Raw genomic sequence first — 16048 nt, 5'->3', positions numbered from 1 at the left:
ATTCATTGGTAGCCATCATCACGTTGCTATGAATTTCCATGCAGGCATCACCACACTTGTGCCGAAGTCATAGTAATCACTGCATGATCTACTGAGGCTCTAATGACAAATGCGCAAAATCGCAAGTTTTTCACAGCATACCTGCCAAGTTCAAGGATTGTGAATCCGGGAGATTTCCGCAATGGGGGGCAGGTAGCTGAATAATTTGCCGTCATTTTTTTTTCTGGGCACAAAAAAAAAAAAAAGCCAAGGACAAACAAACAAAAAAGCACCGAAAAACAAAAGGGGGTGGGGTGGAGGGGCCTCAATCTTAAGCCCCAACATCAGCATTGTGGTCTTATAGTGATCTGGAGAGGCCGAACACACGAGGGCAAGGTTTCATACTAAGGTGAGTCTCAAAGTATCAACACAACTAGTAGAATCTATTTCTGCCAGAACAACTGGCGTATCTCTTCCTGGGACACACGTGAACGGATGGGACGGCGCAGCTGGCTGCCGCAAAAGCGCGGGTCAGAACTTTGCTCACTATTAGATTTTTTTTTTACAGGAACGCCAAAACGCCTCTGGCCCCTTTTTATTGCAATAGCAATTATATCGATGGTCTAGGCTGTTTTCTTTTTTTCCGCCGCTGCCATCATTCACCGTGTATGCAAACGTATTTGTATATATTGTCACGGGGTCGTGACGTGGCCGAAGACAGGAAACTTCGTGTTGTGATTTAACTGTTTATTTGGGCGAACCTGTGCCCGGTAAAGGGAAAGTCTAATTACAGCAGCAGTCTTGCACAGATAGCAGTCTCGGACTGATAGCGGCGAACGCAGCGTCGGCCTTCGATCAACAACTGACAAACGGCGAAGCGCGTCGGCATTTATACCCTTGCCGTCGAATGTTCTAGCGTTATCGCTGGCGGTGGCGTATGTTCCAGAACAATCTGTACCGTTCGCACAGTGGGCGTGATCTTATCGAAATGATCTACTACAGTCCGGAACCTTCTCGAAACCTGCAGGCGCGGTTTGCGCCGAGAATCGTGTTGTGTTTCGGAACGATAACAAAAACTTGGGAAATGGAACGTGGCGTTGCCCTCCTCTGAAAAAAAGGCATCGTCCCGATGCTTTAACTAAAGATGAAGGTACAATAATAATGCAAGAAAGTACAATGAATAAATTACAATACAACAATAATACAAAAAACACTGTTTCAGTTTGTTAACGTGCATGAAACGGCTTGAGGCGCGCGACATGGACAACTTCAGGTCGCGATCGGCGTCGTTGAGAGTTCGTGATGCCGTCGGGGACAACCTCGTAATTAAGTGGGCCGAGACGTCGAACCACCTTGTATGGTCCGAAGTACCGTCGCAGAAGCTTTTCACTTAGTCCACGTCGGCGTATCAGCGTCCACACCCAAACACGTTCACCGGGCTGGTATTCCGCGAAGCGTCGTCGAAGGTTGTAACGATGGCTGTCGGTCGTCTGTTGATTCTTGATACGGAGACGCGCAAGTTGTCGGGCTTCTTCGGCGCGTCGACGGTACTCGCCCACATCGAGGTTTTCTTTGTCGGCGACGTTGGGTAACATGGCATCGAGCGTCGTTGCCGGGCTCCTTCCGTAGACCAATTTGTATGGAGATATCTGCGTCGTCTCCTGCACCGCCGTGTTGTATGCGAAGGTCACATACGGAAGAATGGCGTCCCATGTCTTGTGTTCGACATCGTACATTGACAGCATGTCGGCGATCATCTTGTTAAGTCGCTCGGTGAGGCCGTTGGTCTGTGGGTGGTACGCTGTCGTCCGGCGGTGGTTTGTTTGGCTGTATGCCAAGATCGCTTGAGTTAAGTAGGCAGTGAATGCCGTTCCTCTGTCGGTGATAAGGACCTCTGGGGCCCCGTGACGTAGGACGATATTTTCGACCAAGAACTTAGCTACCTCGAATGCACTGCCTTTTGGCAGGGCTTTTGTCTCGGCGTAGCGGGTGAGGTAGTCGGTAGCTACCACGATCCACTTGTTTCCGAAAGCCGACGTCGGGAACGGCCCCAATAGGTCCATACCAATATGCTGGAAAGGTCGGCAAGGTGGATCGATTGGCTGCAGAAGTCCCGCAGGCCTTGTCGGCGGTGTCTTGCGTCGCTGACAGTCCCGGCATGTCCTCACATATTGATTGATGTCGATGGTAAGAAGTGGCCAGTAGTACCTTTCTTGTATCCTCGCGAGCGTGCGAGAAACACCGAGGTGCCCTGCCGTCGGATCGTCGTGCAGGGCCTGCAGGAGTTCTGGTCACAGAGCTGAAGGCACCACAAGGAGGTACTTAGCTCGAAGAGGTGAAAAGTTTTTCTTTTGTAGAAGACCGTTTCGTAGAAAGAACGACGCAAGTGCGCGCTTGAATACCTTCGGGACTTCGGCGGTCCTGCCTTCGAGGTATTCTATTAGGGCTTTAAGTTCGGGGTCGGCGCGCTGTCGTTCAGCGAAGTCGTTGGTAGTTATCGTTCCCAAGAAGTAGTCGTCATCCGGGTTGTCGGGTAGTGGTTGGTCGACAGGCGCACGAGAGAGACAGTCAGCGTCGGAGTGTTTTTTGCCGGACTTGTAAATGACAGTAATGTCATATTCTTGAACTCTCAGGCTCCATCGTGCGAGGCGACCTGAAGGGTCCTTCAAGGTGGCTAGCCAACACAAGGCGTGGTGGTCGCTCACAACTTTGAAGGGCCTGCCGTAGAGGTAGGGGCGAAATTTCGACGTAGCCCAGATGATGGCGAGGCACTCCTTTTCTGTTGTGGAATAAATTGCTTCTGCTTTGGATAGCGATCGGCTGGCGTAACTAATAACCCTTTTAAGTCCGTCAGCCCTCTGCACAAGAACGGCGCCAAGACCTACGCTGCTTGTGTCAGTATGTATTTCTGTCTCGGCGAGTTCGTCGAAATGGGCAAGTAATGGAGGCGTCTGGAGGCGATGTTTAAGCTCCTGGAAAGCGTGGTCCTGTGGCGTTTCCCACTTGAATTCCACGTCGGCCTTGGTAAGGTTAGTGAGAGGATCGGCTATGCGGGCGAAGTTTTTCACGAACCGCCTATAATAGGCGCACAGGCCCAGAAATCGGCGCATGGCCTTCTTGTCAGCAGGCGGCGGGAAGTCGGCGATGGCGGCTGTTTTCCGTGGATCGGGACGAATTCCAGACTTGCTGATAACGTGCCCCAGAAACAAGATCTCCTCATACGCAAATCTGCACTTTTGTGGCTTCAGTGTGAGTACGGACGTCTTGATGGCTTGAAGTACAGCTTCAAGGCGCCGAAGATGCTCGTTGAAACTCAAGGAAAACACGACGACGTCGTCCAAGTACACAAGGCAAGTCTGCCACTTCAATCCTGCCAGTACTGTATCCATAACGCGTTGAAAAGTTGCAGGTGCTGAGCAAACGCCGAAGGGCATCACCTTAAACTCGAAGAGGCCATCCGGTGTTATAAACGCCGTCTTCTCTCGGTCTCTTTCGTCGACTTCGATTTGCCAATAGCCAGTCTTGAGGTCCATTGACGAGAAGTACTTGGCGTTATGGAGCCGATCAAGTGCGTCGTCTATTCGTGGGAGAGGATACACGTCCTTTCTTGTGATTTTGTTCAGGCGGCGATAATCGACGCAGAAACGTAGCGTCCCATCCTTTTTCTTCACTAGCACCACGGGGGATGCCCATGGGCTCTTGGACGGCTGGATAATGTCATCTCGCAGCATTTCATCAACTTGTCTCTTCATGGGCTCACGTTCTCGCGTCGAAACCCTGTACGGACTCTGACGGAGTGGTCTGGCATTTTCTTCGGTTATGATGCGATGTTTTGTGATTGGGGTCTGCCGAATTTTCGATGACGACGAAAAGTAATCTTCGTATTGCAGGAGCAGGGCCTTGAGCTGTTCTTGCTTATCGTTCGAAAGTCTGGGACTGACGTCGAAAGCTATGGGAGGGGCTTGGTTCCTCTGAGCAGGTTCCGCAGAATCGGCGAGGGCGAAAGCACTGGTGGCTTCGACAATATCTTCGATGTATGCGACCGTTGTTCCTTTGTTCACATGTTTGTACTCATTGCTGAAATTCGTGAGCATAACCGTTGCTTTGCCTCCCCGCAGCTCTGCAATTCCTCTTGCGACGCAAATACTTCGGGTGACCAACAGATGCTGACTGCCTTCAACGACGCCTTCCAAGTCAGGTGATTTAGGAGCGCCGACTGAAATAATGACGCTTGAGCGAGGCGGAATGGTGACTTGTTCTTCCAGCACATTCAAGGCATGGTGTCCTGACGGCGTGCGCGGCGGTAGTGCTTCTTCTGTGGATAACGTTATCGACCTTGTTTTTAGGTTGATGACAGCACCATGGAGGCATAAGAAGTCCATGCCAAGGATGACATCTCTCGAGCAACGCTGTAGGACTACGAAGTCTGTAGGATAAATGCCGCCGTTAATGGCGACTCTCGCTGTGCAGATTCCTGCAGGCGTTACGAGAAGACCTCCGGCTGTGCGGATTTCAGGGCCTTTCCAAGCTGTCCTAACTTTCTTTAACTTTGCAGCGAACGACCCACTGATGACAGAATAGTCGGCTCCAGTATCGACGAGAGCAGTCACACTGTGGCCGTCGATAAGAACGTCGAGGTCGCTAGTTCGCCGTCTCGCATTACAGTTAGGGCGTGGCGTCGGGTCACGGCTGCGTCGGCTTGTTCCGCTGCTTCCATGTTGCGTCGTCCGGCCACCTTCGGTAAGTGAGCTTTTGCCTTCAGGGCTTTGCCTGGTTGGTGTTGTGTTCAAAAAGCTCCGTCGCGTCGGCGTCGTCGTCGGAGGATCTTCGGTAGTTTGTCGCACAGCAACCGCACCTCCATTGGTTGCTGCCCTTAGTTTCCCGGATACGGGCTAGGAGACCGGCCCCGCGTTGGGCCAGAGTACTGCCGGAGGTGCGGTGACATGCGGCGGCTGGGCGACGGCGAACGGGAAGGACTTCGTGGTGTCCATTGAGTTCCTGCCAGGTAGTCGGCGATGTCAGGTGGCCGATCTCCTGGCTGCGGACGCGGTGCATTGACGGCGAAGCCACGCAGTCCCATCTGTCGGTACTGGCAACGGCGGTATGTGTGCCCGGCCTCGCCGCAGTGGTAGCAGAGCGGTCGGTTGTCAGGTGCACGCCAAACGTCCGTTTTCCTCGGTGCACTGCGCTGGCCCGCTGGGGAACGGTAGGACGTCGGTGGGGGTGGTGGCGGCGGTGGCGTCTGGCGACGGAAGTGCGACGAGGCGGCATTTTGGCGTGGACGGGGAGGAGCGTTGTGCCGCACTGCAGCGGCGTAGCTCATAGTTTCTGGCTCGGGCGGCGATGTTTGGGGAATTCGAAGCGATTGCCGGACTTCTTCTCGCACAATGTCGGCGATCGAATCCACTTGAGGCTGCGCCGAAGGCAACAGTTTGCGCAGCTCTTCCCGCACGATCGCTCGGATCGTTTCACGCAGGTCGTCGGAGTCACTGGCTTGAGCAGCAGCGCATTCTGGAGTCAGGCGACGATTATACTGTCTGGTGCGCATGTCCAGCGTTTTTTCGATGGTGGTCGCCTCGGATACAAATTCTTGGACGGTGTTCGGTGGATTCCTCATTAGTCCCGTGAAGAGCTCCTGTTTGACCCCTCGCATGAGGAAACGAACTTTCTTTTCCTCAGGCATGTCTGGGTCAGCGTGACGGAATAGGCGGGTCATCTCCTCTGTGAAAATTCCAACCTTTTCATTTGGTAGCTAAACCCAGGTCTCGAGTAGAGCAGCGGCCCTCTCTTTGCGAGCGACGCTCGCGAACGTTTGCAGAAATGCGCCGCAGAAGACATCCCACGTTCGGAGCGTGGACTCCCGATTCTCTAGCCAGGTCCTTGCGGTGTCTTCCAGGTAGAAGTACACACGACGGAGCTTTTCTTCGTTGTCCCAGTGGTTGAGGGCGGCCACACGGTCGTACGTTTCTAGCCAGGTTTCCGGGTCTTCAAACGATGAGCTATGGAATGTTGGTGGTTCCCTGGGTTGATGAATGACGATCGCGGGCTGGGACGCTCCGGTTGTCATTGTCGCTGCAGTCGAGGTCATGGTCTTGGTCTTCCGCGCCTTGTCTTGTAGAAGGCCGTACTCCGGTGGGAGACCTTGTTGTCGGCGGCTTGTTCGGTGCTCTTGGTTGGCGTCGGTGTTTTCTCCGCGACGGGGGCTGGGTTCACGGCTTGACGGGGGCGTCCGGTACATGAACGAAGCAGCACCTCCACCAGATGTCACGGGGTCGTGACGTGGCCGAAGACAGGAAACTTCGTGTTGGGATTTAACTGTTTATTTGGGCGAACCTGTGCCCGGTAAAGGGAAAGTCTAATTACAGCAGCAGTCTTGCACAGATAGCAGTCTCGGACTGATAGCGGCGAACGCAGCGTCGGCCTTCGATCAACAACTGACAAACGGCGAAGCGCGTCGGCATTTATACCCTTGCCGTCGAATGTTCTAGCGTTATCGCTGGCGGTGGCGTAGGCTCTAGAACAATCTGTACCGTTCGCACAGTGGGCGTGATCTTATCGAAATGATCTACTACAGTCCGGAACCTTCTCGAAACCTGCAGGCGCGGTTTGCGCCGAGAATCGTGTGATGTTTCGGAACGATAACAAAAATTTGGGAAATGGAACGTGGCAATATGAACACTCAAGAAAAAGAAAGCCACACGGGCTCGGTGCCCCGCTCCTCGCCATGCGCCGACGTGCGCTTATTTCTCACGCGTACTATGCCCCGCGAATGGGGGGGGGTGGGGGTGGAGAAGAGGGATGGTTAGATGCTTGTGCGAGCGCGCTTACTTTTTGATGGGGAGAATCCACAAATGTCACTTCGGTTTCTGCACAGGCCCCGTTTGCAAAAACAAGCAGCTTTGCGAGGTATAACAGGGACAGTTGTTAGTTTGTACTCATCTGTACCTGTGATTACATCTCGTGCATCGTTTTTGTTTAAACAGCGCGTTGCGTGTCAAGGGGTAAACCTTGTTAGTTCGCTCTCGTACGTCCTGTATGTATCTCTTTTGGGCATCATTTGTGCATGAGTAGAACGCTGCAAGTTTCAATCTGCTAGCTGTTCTCAGCGTGACATTCCAAGTTGTTGCTGTCGCATTCATTGCTTCGCCTTTATGGCGAAAGTGCAACTTTTTTTTTACGTATTTAGTGCTTTTAATCTATCGCTGCGTGCCCTCGGAGCTTGTAGATCGCTATCGCATCGCCGCGACCGTGGTTTTATGCATGGCGGTTGCAGCAAACCTTAGTTTTTTTTACAATCACGCTTTGCCATCTACGATTGCATCTGCCGCAGTTTTGTCCCCAGAGTTTCCGGAAAGCAGCTTTGCTTTGACTGGTTAAGCACACAATTTCAGCGTTCCGTCAGTAACGTCATCGCAAGCCACAACATCAGCTTTGTGGTCTTATAGTGGCCTGGAGAGGGCGAACACGCGATGGTAAGGTTTCGTACATTATCGAATCAAGAGCGACCGTGGTTTTGTCCATAGCGGTAGTGGCCACGATAATCACACGCACTGTAGAAGACAGTGCATGCGCCGGTCGCCCTGTACTTCTGAAGCTTCGAGTACGCTGCTCTCGCCTTTGGCTCGACAGTTTCCGTATTAAAGTTCGTATCACTTACCATGATTAGGAAATGTGTTCGGAACATTCGAATTTAGGCGGAGTTTGCGGAAAGCAGCGTTGCTTTGACTGGTTAAGCACACAATTTTAGCGTTCCGTCAGTAACGTCATCGCAAGCCACAACATCAGCTTTGTGGTCTTATAGTGGTCTGGAGAGGCCAAACACGCGAGGGTAAGGTTTCATACATTATCGTATGAAGAGCGACCGCGGTTTTGTCCATAGCGGTAGTGGCCACGATAATCACACGCACTGTAGAAGACAGTGAGTGCGGCGGTCACCCTGTACTTCTGAAGCTTCGAGTACGCTGCTCTCGCCTTTAGCTCGACAGTTTCAGTATTAAAGTTCGTATCACTTGCCAAGATTAGAAAATGTGTTCAGAACATTCGAATTTAGGCCCGATGAACATAGTGGAATCAGGCTGGGGAATTTCACGAATTCGTATCTGCCGCGGTTTCGCATCACTGAGATTCTACTGTACGTTTAGATGAACGCCTCCTAAATTCGTTTATAAATACATGCGGTGGCTTCACAAAAATCCCGGAGCGAACTCATCTGGATTTTCATCAATTTATAGATACAGTCAAATTCGACATATTTGAACTCAAACCCCTTTGAGTTCGAATTATCGAGATTTGACTGTATATAAAAAGTATTAAAAAAAATACGAATTGCCACCCGCTGTCATCATCAGTGCCGCGTGGTTGAAATTCCTTCTCACCTAGAGCTGTTATTCATCTATTGTAACCTATCTTACCCACCCATTATCACAGGAACTTGCCACCGTTTTCCCAACGCTGATGTATTGTTTACTGGTGAATTCCATGAAGCACCTTGCTTACTTACTGAAAGATACGGCAGTGCACAATTAATCTTGCTAGGTGATCTTAGTTTCCCTAGTTTAAGTTGATCTGATCTCTCATTAACAACAGCTAAACAAAGCATTGAAAGTGACTTAGTGAATTCTTGTCTAACTCTTGGCTTATCACAAGTTATTACTACAGCAACACGCCAGAAAAGCACTCGCGGGGAGCGCTTTGAACATGCCGCTGCTATGTAGTACCCGCAGTCACCCCTGACGAATAAACCAAGTCGGTTTCGAAACGTCGGGTTTCTTCAAAACTTTTGGTTCGTGTCTAAATCATCTTCCACTTTCATACCCAACCAGATAGACTTCTGTCGAATATTTACATTCAAGAAAACAATTTGTCTTTGTAAACACTCACTCCTCCCAGTCATCTCTCGTTAGGTCAGGGGATCCTCAAGGCTCGGTACTAGGTCCTCTACTCTTTCTAATCTACAGTAGACTCTCAGTAAATGGAAATCTGTTATATGGAACTGCTGCTCAAATGGAACAACTTCCTCTGATATAATTGGTTTCATACTTGAATGCTGCAACCCCCTTCACCTCTCAGTGAATGGAACTCCTGTTAAATGGAACACATTTTCCCGGTCCCTTCCGGTTCCATTTAAGGAGAGTCTACTGTATATCAACAACCTATCTACTAACACTTCATCTAACATCAGATTATTCGCTGATGCTTTTCTAAGGCGCCCAGGAACAGCGTTTTCCGAAGTACCAAAGGTCGTGTATTGCCACAATAGGAATTTCTAGGACGTTATTGCATGCACAAGTACGCCAGCATTCTATTGCCCAAGTAACACCTTGCTCCCATCCAAGATGCAAGACTTGCAAACACCTTCAAGATGACATAATAGTTAAAAGTACCGGAAGTGATTATGTCCATCATATAAAATATAGTTTTACCTGCATTAGTGGAAACGTTATCTACGTAATTGAATGCTCATATTGTCATAAACAGTACATTGCAAAACAGGACAGCCAGTTACTCTTAGATTAAACGGTCATTGCACGGACACGGCAAAAAAATGACCGAACCCAGTGCCAAAGGATTTCAATGTAGCAGGACACAACTTTGACAAACTCAAACTCTACAAACTTCAATCAAACTATCGATCCACAAGAGAGACAGAAAATATACCAGAGTCGTACCTTATTTCCAAGTTTAATACACTCCAACCATTAGGTATAAATGTTTCTAAAGGTAACCTTGAATCAATTCGGTATGGTCCATACAGAAAGAAAACCACTGAAAGTTAAGCCCTCCGTAGAATAATTTCAAACCTGCCATTCTTAACTTCTGCCAATTGGTTCGACAACTTCGACTCAGCGACACTTGTAAATCCTCACCTCTCGAATGTTTAGTTCTTTTTTCTGTTCTTTTTCTTTTAATTCACGGAATACCCATTCTTTTTTCATTTATACAATTTATTAGAGCCCCCCCCCTCCCCCCCCTCTGTTGGGATGAGGAGAGGGCACGAAGCGTAGACACAAGCTGAAGAAATCAATTCTGTTCTAGCCTTGAGGAAGACAAGTTCGCAAGTGGAAACGCTGGCTCGACACAGCCCCTCTTTACAGATTTTTCATCACTCCAAAAAACTTTGAAGATATTCTCTGCCTCATTAACCATAACTGTGCCCATGGTGCACTGCAAGATGCACCGGAGCGCCAAAGCCAACAAAGAGCATACGGAAATTCCCAATGAACGCATGGAGCATTAGTGCTGCCTGCAGCAGAAGCTGGCAAAGTCAGAGAAACTGCAGAGAAAATCGGAGAAGCACGGACTGCTGGGCGGGTCGGTCATTCATCTTAACTGAGTTGCACGAAAAAAATTGAAGTACAAAAGGAAGACACCTGTGTCCAGGTGTCTTCAATTTTTTTCACGCAACTCAGTTAAGCAAAAACACGGGTCTTGAAATGGCGAAAAATTGCAAAAAAAGTAAATTTTTGAAAAAAAGTGCAGTATCGTGAAGTTCGAACATTTAATAATCTCCCGGCGAAGTCTGAAAGCTGTATTCAATCTAGAAATACTTAAAAAACAGCATTTTACATGTCTAAGTGCAGGCAAAATGACCGATAATTGGCTAATTATGTTCGAAGTTCGCGCGCTCGTAACTTCAGAACGCGGCGACCGGGCACCGCCATCTTGGTGTCATGTTGAAGTTGCTTTTTTTGTGTGTGTCTTTTCCCTATCTTCAAAATGGCGCCGGTGCAGCGAGAGTGACGCTTCCACTCCTTTTCCAAAGGTCGCTTGCGCGCACGTGATTGGTCAAAGCCCGCGCTCGCCCTGCGCGCTGGCCTCCTATTTGTCTGCCGCGTTTCTATAGCTTTTTTCCCCCCCAATCTCGCGTTGTGATCGCGCACTCGCTTGGCTCGGGATTTCGACTGCTCCGCGACATTCTTCATGTTAACAACTTCACTACCACATTTGAACTACTGTCATTATTGAGCTGCTCAAATGTCCGAAGACATTCGTATGAAGAAAACTACACGTCGAATATTCACAAGAAACGACGGCGACCATGGAATGCCCGACAAAATTCGGCGAGACATGTCCCGCAATAGCCGCTGGACCGATTGAACATGCAGCTGCATCGAGAGTGGACGCCTCGAATATCAGCACAAAACTCATCATAATTGCGGAATTGCCTGTTAACGCATCAAATACAGTGCCGCAGCCCACTACATCGAGCGCGTGCGTCTCGTTCAGCCATGCCTCGAGTGCTGCTGCAAAACGCATCCGGGATTGTCGGTTGGCGGTTTGTGTACAAAAACGCAACTTGGCACGTACAGTGTGTATATTTTGTCGGCCTAGGCCTCAAGGTATATCAGAAAACGCGTCAATAACGTTTTATTATCGCCTCAAGAAAAAGCCAGCGTGCAGCAAATGAGGCCGACGTAAGCGCACTTGGCATCAAGACGGAAACCCAACGAAAATTTGAACTTCTCGGCATCGACACGGAACAGGGGAACTTCAGTGACAGTGGAATGGAATTCTCGATCGTACATTTGAGCTTGTTTAATTACCTTTTCAGACTTATGATTTGCGCCAACTGCGGCAACAGTGTATAAGGAGCAATGAAAAGAGGACTTTAGTGTGAAACTCGTGATGGCATGCTCAGCGCGCAACATGGGCGATGAGAGATTTGCTTCATCGAGGGTGACTGGAGATTCATCCATAACGTCATTTAGATATGCAATCAAGACTATGCAGCGAGCAATGCCACGAAAAACAAGCTTGTGAATAGGCACAAGCCAACAGTGAACACTACCTGCAATCCTGGCCAGCTGTAAAGTGTAGATTCAAGCCCTTTTCATTGTAAGAATTAAATATTATTATTTTGTCCCTTTTTATTTTTGTGACCCTGACTTAGGTGCAAATAGCGACAGCACAGACCATATAAGCGTGTCATTTTTGGGCACAGTGTACACATACAAGCCGAAATACAACGGTGAAGTGTTTGGTAGCAGCTTTCTTCCACTATTACAAGGACTATGCATGCTAATACAGCAAATTTTTCATGGTTTCTGTGACATTGTTGTAACATATATGCCATTATCTTGTTCCTAAAAGGCAAAGCTACATAATGATGCAATTTATACAGTTGTGTTGCAATTCCACATCAATTTGTGGAAAACTAAAATTTCAAATGCATTTGTCTCAGTTCCATGACTTTAGAGGTAACATGAAGCCTTATGGGGCATTTTGACATGTTTTTATGGACTCACAATAACAAGTTTGATACCAATGCATTCGTATTGAATAGATCCAGCAGGTGATACTATTTATTTTTTCTCTATATGTTGTTCACACAATAGTAATTCATGATGATTGTAAATAATATAAGGCAGAAATTTTTTGTTCATGTTTGTATTCATTTATTTTACATTTAAAGTTTGTTGCAAACAATAAAATTAGCATCCCGGCTAGACCAGCTCTCTGGCAATCTAGATATATACTCTGTTTTTGTGTTTGACATGGTGAAATTGCCAAAAAGCACCATAACAAATATGTTAATTGTGTATTATAAAAGTTTAGTATCTTCTGTTCTGATGCAGCCAGCTATCGAAAATCTACTTAGAGATTTGGAATATGCCGAAAAAACCGAATAAGCATATTAAGTTTCATTCAATTCATACGAATAATAAAAAACATTTTCTCAAGACCCACGTCTCCCCTTAAGGGAAAATCAGACCTTAGCGCCATGCCATTGCTGTTCTAGGTAGGCAATTTTCTAGTGCATAGACAGAAGCGACAGCAGCACTGCATATGCATAAGTAGTAATCACTTCACTAGGAACTTCAATTTCACTTTTGTGCTTTATTGACTACGCTTTTTAGGCTTTCCATTGATCATGATGTAAATCAGTGTCACAAAATAGCATTAGATTGAGTTTTGATGCAGCTCCAGCACCATGTGGCTAGACTGAAACGTAGATTTTTTCCAAACACAAATGCGCTTTCTAGAGGCTTTTGCTTTGGTCGTACAATTGCACAAAACCATGGATTTTGCGAGACCTGGCAATATTTAGTAGTAAGTATAGTGCTACTCACCTCAACCTTGTGCCAGGGCTGTGAGCTGTAGTGCTCATCAAAGCATTCCAAGAACTGTGCACACGTGGTCTGCAGAGAAGCAAAACAGACTTCTTGCAAGCACACTTACAAAGCATAATTAAAAAAAAAGAGCAAAAAAGTTTACACTAGCTGTGCGAACAGCAAGGCTGGTTGATCTTAGGGTCTTTAACATGATCTTCTTGGCTGATGCTAGTTTTTTCCTTGGCATAGACCGAGTAAAGTCAAACCACAGCCTGTCAGAGACCATGCAAGAATGTCCAGACTCCAGCCCCAGGACTAATGAGCAAAGCTGGCTATGGCACTGCTGGTCAAAACGCAAGCCTTGCACTAGGCCCGCGCGGAGGGCAAGCTCGCCATGGCGTCTGCATGGACTGTCTCCGTCGGTGAGCGCAGCAAATAAGCAACAGCGTGTGACGAGCAGCCACACGGAGAGTTTTTTTGCCAACACCTAATCATACAGTTTCATACAATGATACCTAGAGAGAAATATGGCACTGCGATCGATCGTGTACACTCATGGGAATTATGGGAAGCACAGGCTCTGGGTTGGATAGCGTTGATTAGCGAACTGTCTATCGATCTTTTTCTACACTTTCATTTTCGTTCTTTACGCAGAGTGGGAAGTGGGATGCATTGCAAAGCACCGAAGCACTGCCTTTGTTGTTCAAAGAAGCTGAAGACCGCTAGGCCTCTCAATTTACTGCAACACTGTAGCTGTATAAGTCATAGTTGACAGTTTAAGTGAAACATCGTTCACTCACTGTTGCACATAGATGTAGCGTCGCATGCCAGTGTAGGATATTACATAGAATTCTCTTTTTTTTGTTAGCGCGCCTTGCCAAAACTCATTTAAATCGACCGCAAAATGATGACAAAGCTAAGTAAGTGTACTGTCACGCTCTTTTTGACTCAACTCCCCCCCCCCCCCCAAAAAAAAGAGGTGTGTTGAGGACAGGCCACTTGGACAGACACAGCTGGCATCGCAGCAGACCATCTGTTGTGTTTCTCCCTTAATAATGCACTGTTATTTCCACAAATATACAATGTGTACGTTTGAGGGCAGAACAAGCATGTTTGTTTTCAAGTGTTGTATAAAATAATCTATTATATCTTGATGCTAAATTTAGAACGCAATGGCAGAGTAATGCATACCCTGGTAGTTCGATTTGTGTGGTTTCATTTTTACTGCATCGTCACAATAAATTTTTGCAATAGAGTTTGCATACAAAAGAATGAAGCAAGTTTCAAATAAATAAACTTCATATACAAGCGTTGCAAATCCCAAGAATGTGATCCATATAAATCAGATACGAAGCCTCAAATTCCCACAGGGGTACAAGTGCCGCTGAAGGAGACCGTATAAACACTAGCGCCAGATATTTCTCTAGGTATTACTGTATGAAACTCTATGCACCCACCACTTTACTTTGAACTTTGAGAGCCTTGCTCTTAAAAGGAGTTACTTTTTTGCTTCTTTCAAAGAGATGATGTTCACAGACACTGACCGAGGAGAATACAACATGTGATGGGCTCAAAGTTTCGATAGTAAGAACTAGATACACAAAGAATGAAGTAGGAGGAAAGAAGCAAGCGCCCTTTTTGTATTTATATATGGAAATAATAAGAAAGAAAATTATTGGAAGCATATTGGATCACCTACTGCACGTGGGCATTTTGCATCACGCACACTTTCCTGTAACACTGAGAATCTCCTAACATTGAGCTTTGTTATTTAGGAATTCTCACCTTTGAATATTGTATTATTTAGATATTATTATTATTCTTATTATCATAAGTCCTGCAACTGCGATTCTGACTTAGAGCTTAATAGAAAAAACAGTAGCCATCCTCATGATGCAATGACTTTCACTATTTTGAAGTATTTATTTCAACATTAAAGCATGAATTATAACACCTTCAGCAAAAAGGCACAAATTTAATTATTTTCTAGTGTCATAACAACGGCAAGTGTACTTGAAATTAATGTTTCCTACACAATTCTTGCGATCAGCCTTCCGAGTGAGACAAACAATTGCAAATGCATATCAAATGCAGCATTCAGCCTCCTACTAGATTCTTGACGCTACAGAAAACAAAGCAAAAAGTTTTGTTACAACCACAGCAAGGCAGGAGGAGGTAGGCGCCCTGCAGGAGCAGTCACTCATCGTGCTGGCTCCACGTTTCCTGGATGCTTCTCGGCAGAACTCACCATATCCAGCGAATTTCTCGTTACGAATCGACGCCACAAGTCATTGCGACCATCCTGATGAAAAATCAGGTAGGAGGACTTATATTTGACCATTTTACGCCCATTTTTATGTTCGCTACGCCGGCAGAAGAGCCACCTCCACAGCGTTCACCGTGGACACTGCCACTTAAGCTGCAACGCAGCTAGGCGTCGCAAGGAACCACAAAGAACGCGGCGCCCTGCACGCTTTGCATTTCGAGTTTTTCGACCAGATGGAAGTGACAGCGGAGGGAGAAAGCATTTCGAAAGAAGAATTTGAGGATAATACCAAATGGCGACTGGTGGGACAGCGAAAGATTACAGAGAAAATGTTAGAGCAACCAAGCGAGCAGCATTCGCCAGGGCAGAAGGACAAGAAACTGAGAGAACAACAGCTTCGCCAAATCATTAGAGGTAGCAGAATGCCGCCACTTCCAAGAGAAGACTACAAGATAATTGTTCGACCTCGTGGGGGACTTTGCATCAGCGACCACGGTGCCACCCGCATTGCCAACAGCGTCTACGAAGCGACGAATATACAAAGATAAGTCCGAGAGGAAGACATAGTCTGCGTCAACTGCCAAACAAAACCTCGCTGTGGTCAGCACTGTCGAAGAACATGCCAACAGATACCAGCGAATTGCCTGCATCAAAATAGGCACGCAAGCTTTTGAAGCCAGCGCTTATGAAGCAGCCCTAGAAAACACTTCCAACGGAGTGATTCGGGGAATACCACTAAAAAGAAGACACT

At 47.4% G+C, this 16048-nt stretch overlaps 1 protein-coding gene across 8 annotated transcripts in view; it reads right to left on the bottom strand.

The window, feature by feature from the left end:
* Positions 1–16048, bottom strand: part of TTLL12 (Tubulin tyrosine ligase-like 12) — a 457993-nt gene that overhangs the window by 34356 nt on the left and 407589 nt on the right. For all 8 annotated transcript variants that reach the window (XM_075882498.1, XM_075882503.1, XM_075882499.1 and 5 more), the window contains one exon: positions 13050–13118. In XM_075882498.1, coding sequence (XP_075738613.1) covers positions 13050–13118 — 69 coding nt within the window. The remainder of the gene's footprint in view (positions 1–13049; positions 13119–16048) is intronic.

The sequence above is a fragment of the Rhipicephalus microplus genome, unplaced genomic scaffold (genome assembly GCF_043290135.1).
Source record: "Rhipicephalus microplus isolate Deutch F79 unplaced genomic scaffold, USDA_Rmic scaffold_12, whole genome shotgun sequence".
NCBI lineage: Eukaryota > Metazoa > Arthropoda > Arachnida > Ixodida > Ixodidae > Rhipicephalus > Rhipicephalus microplus.
Note: the sequence above shows the minus strand (reverse complement) of the source record. Positions and strands in the feature narration are given on the sequence as shown.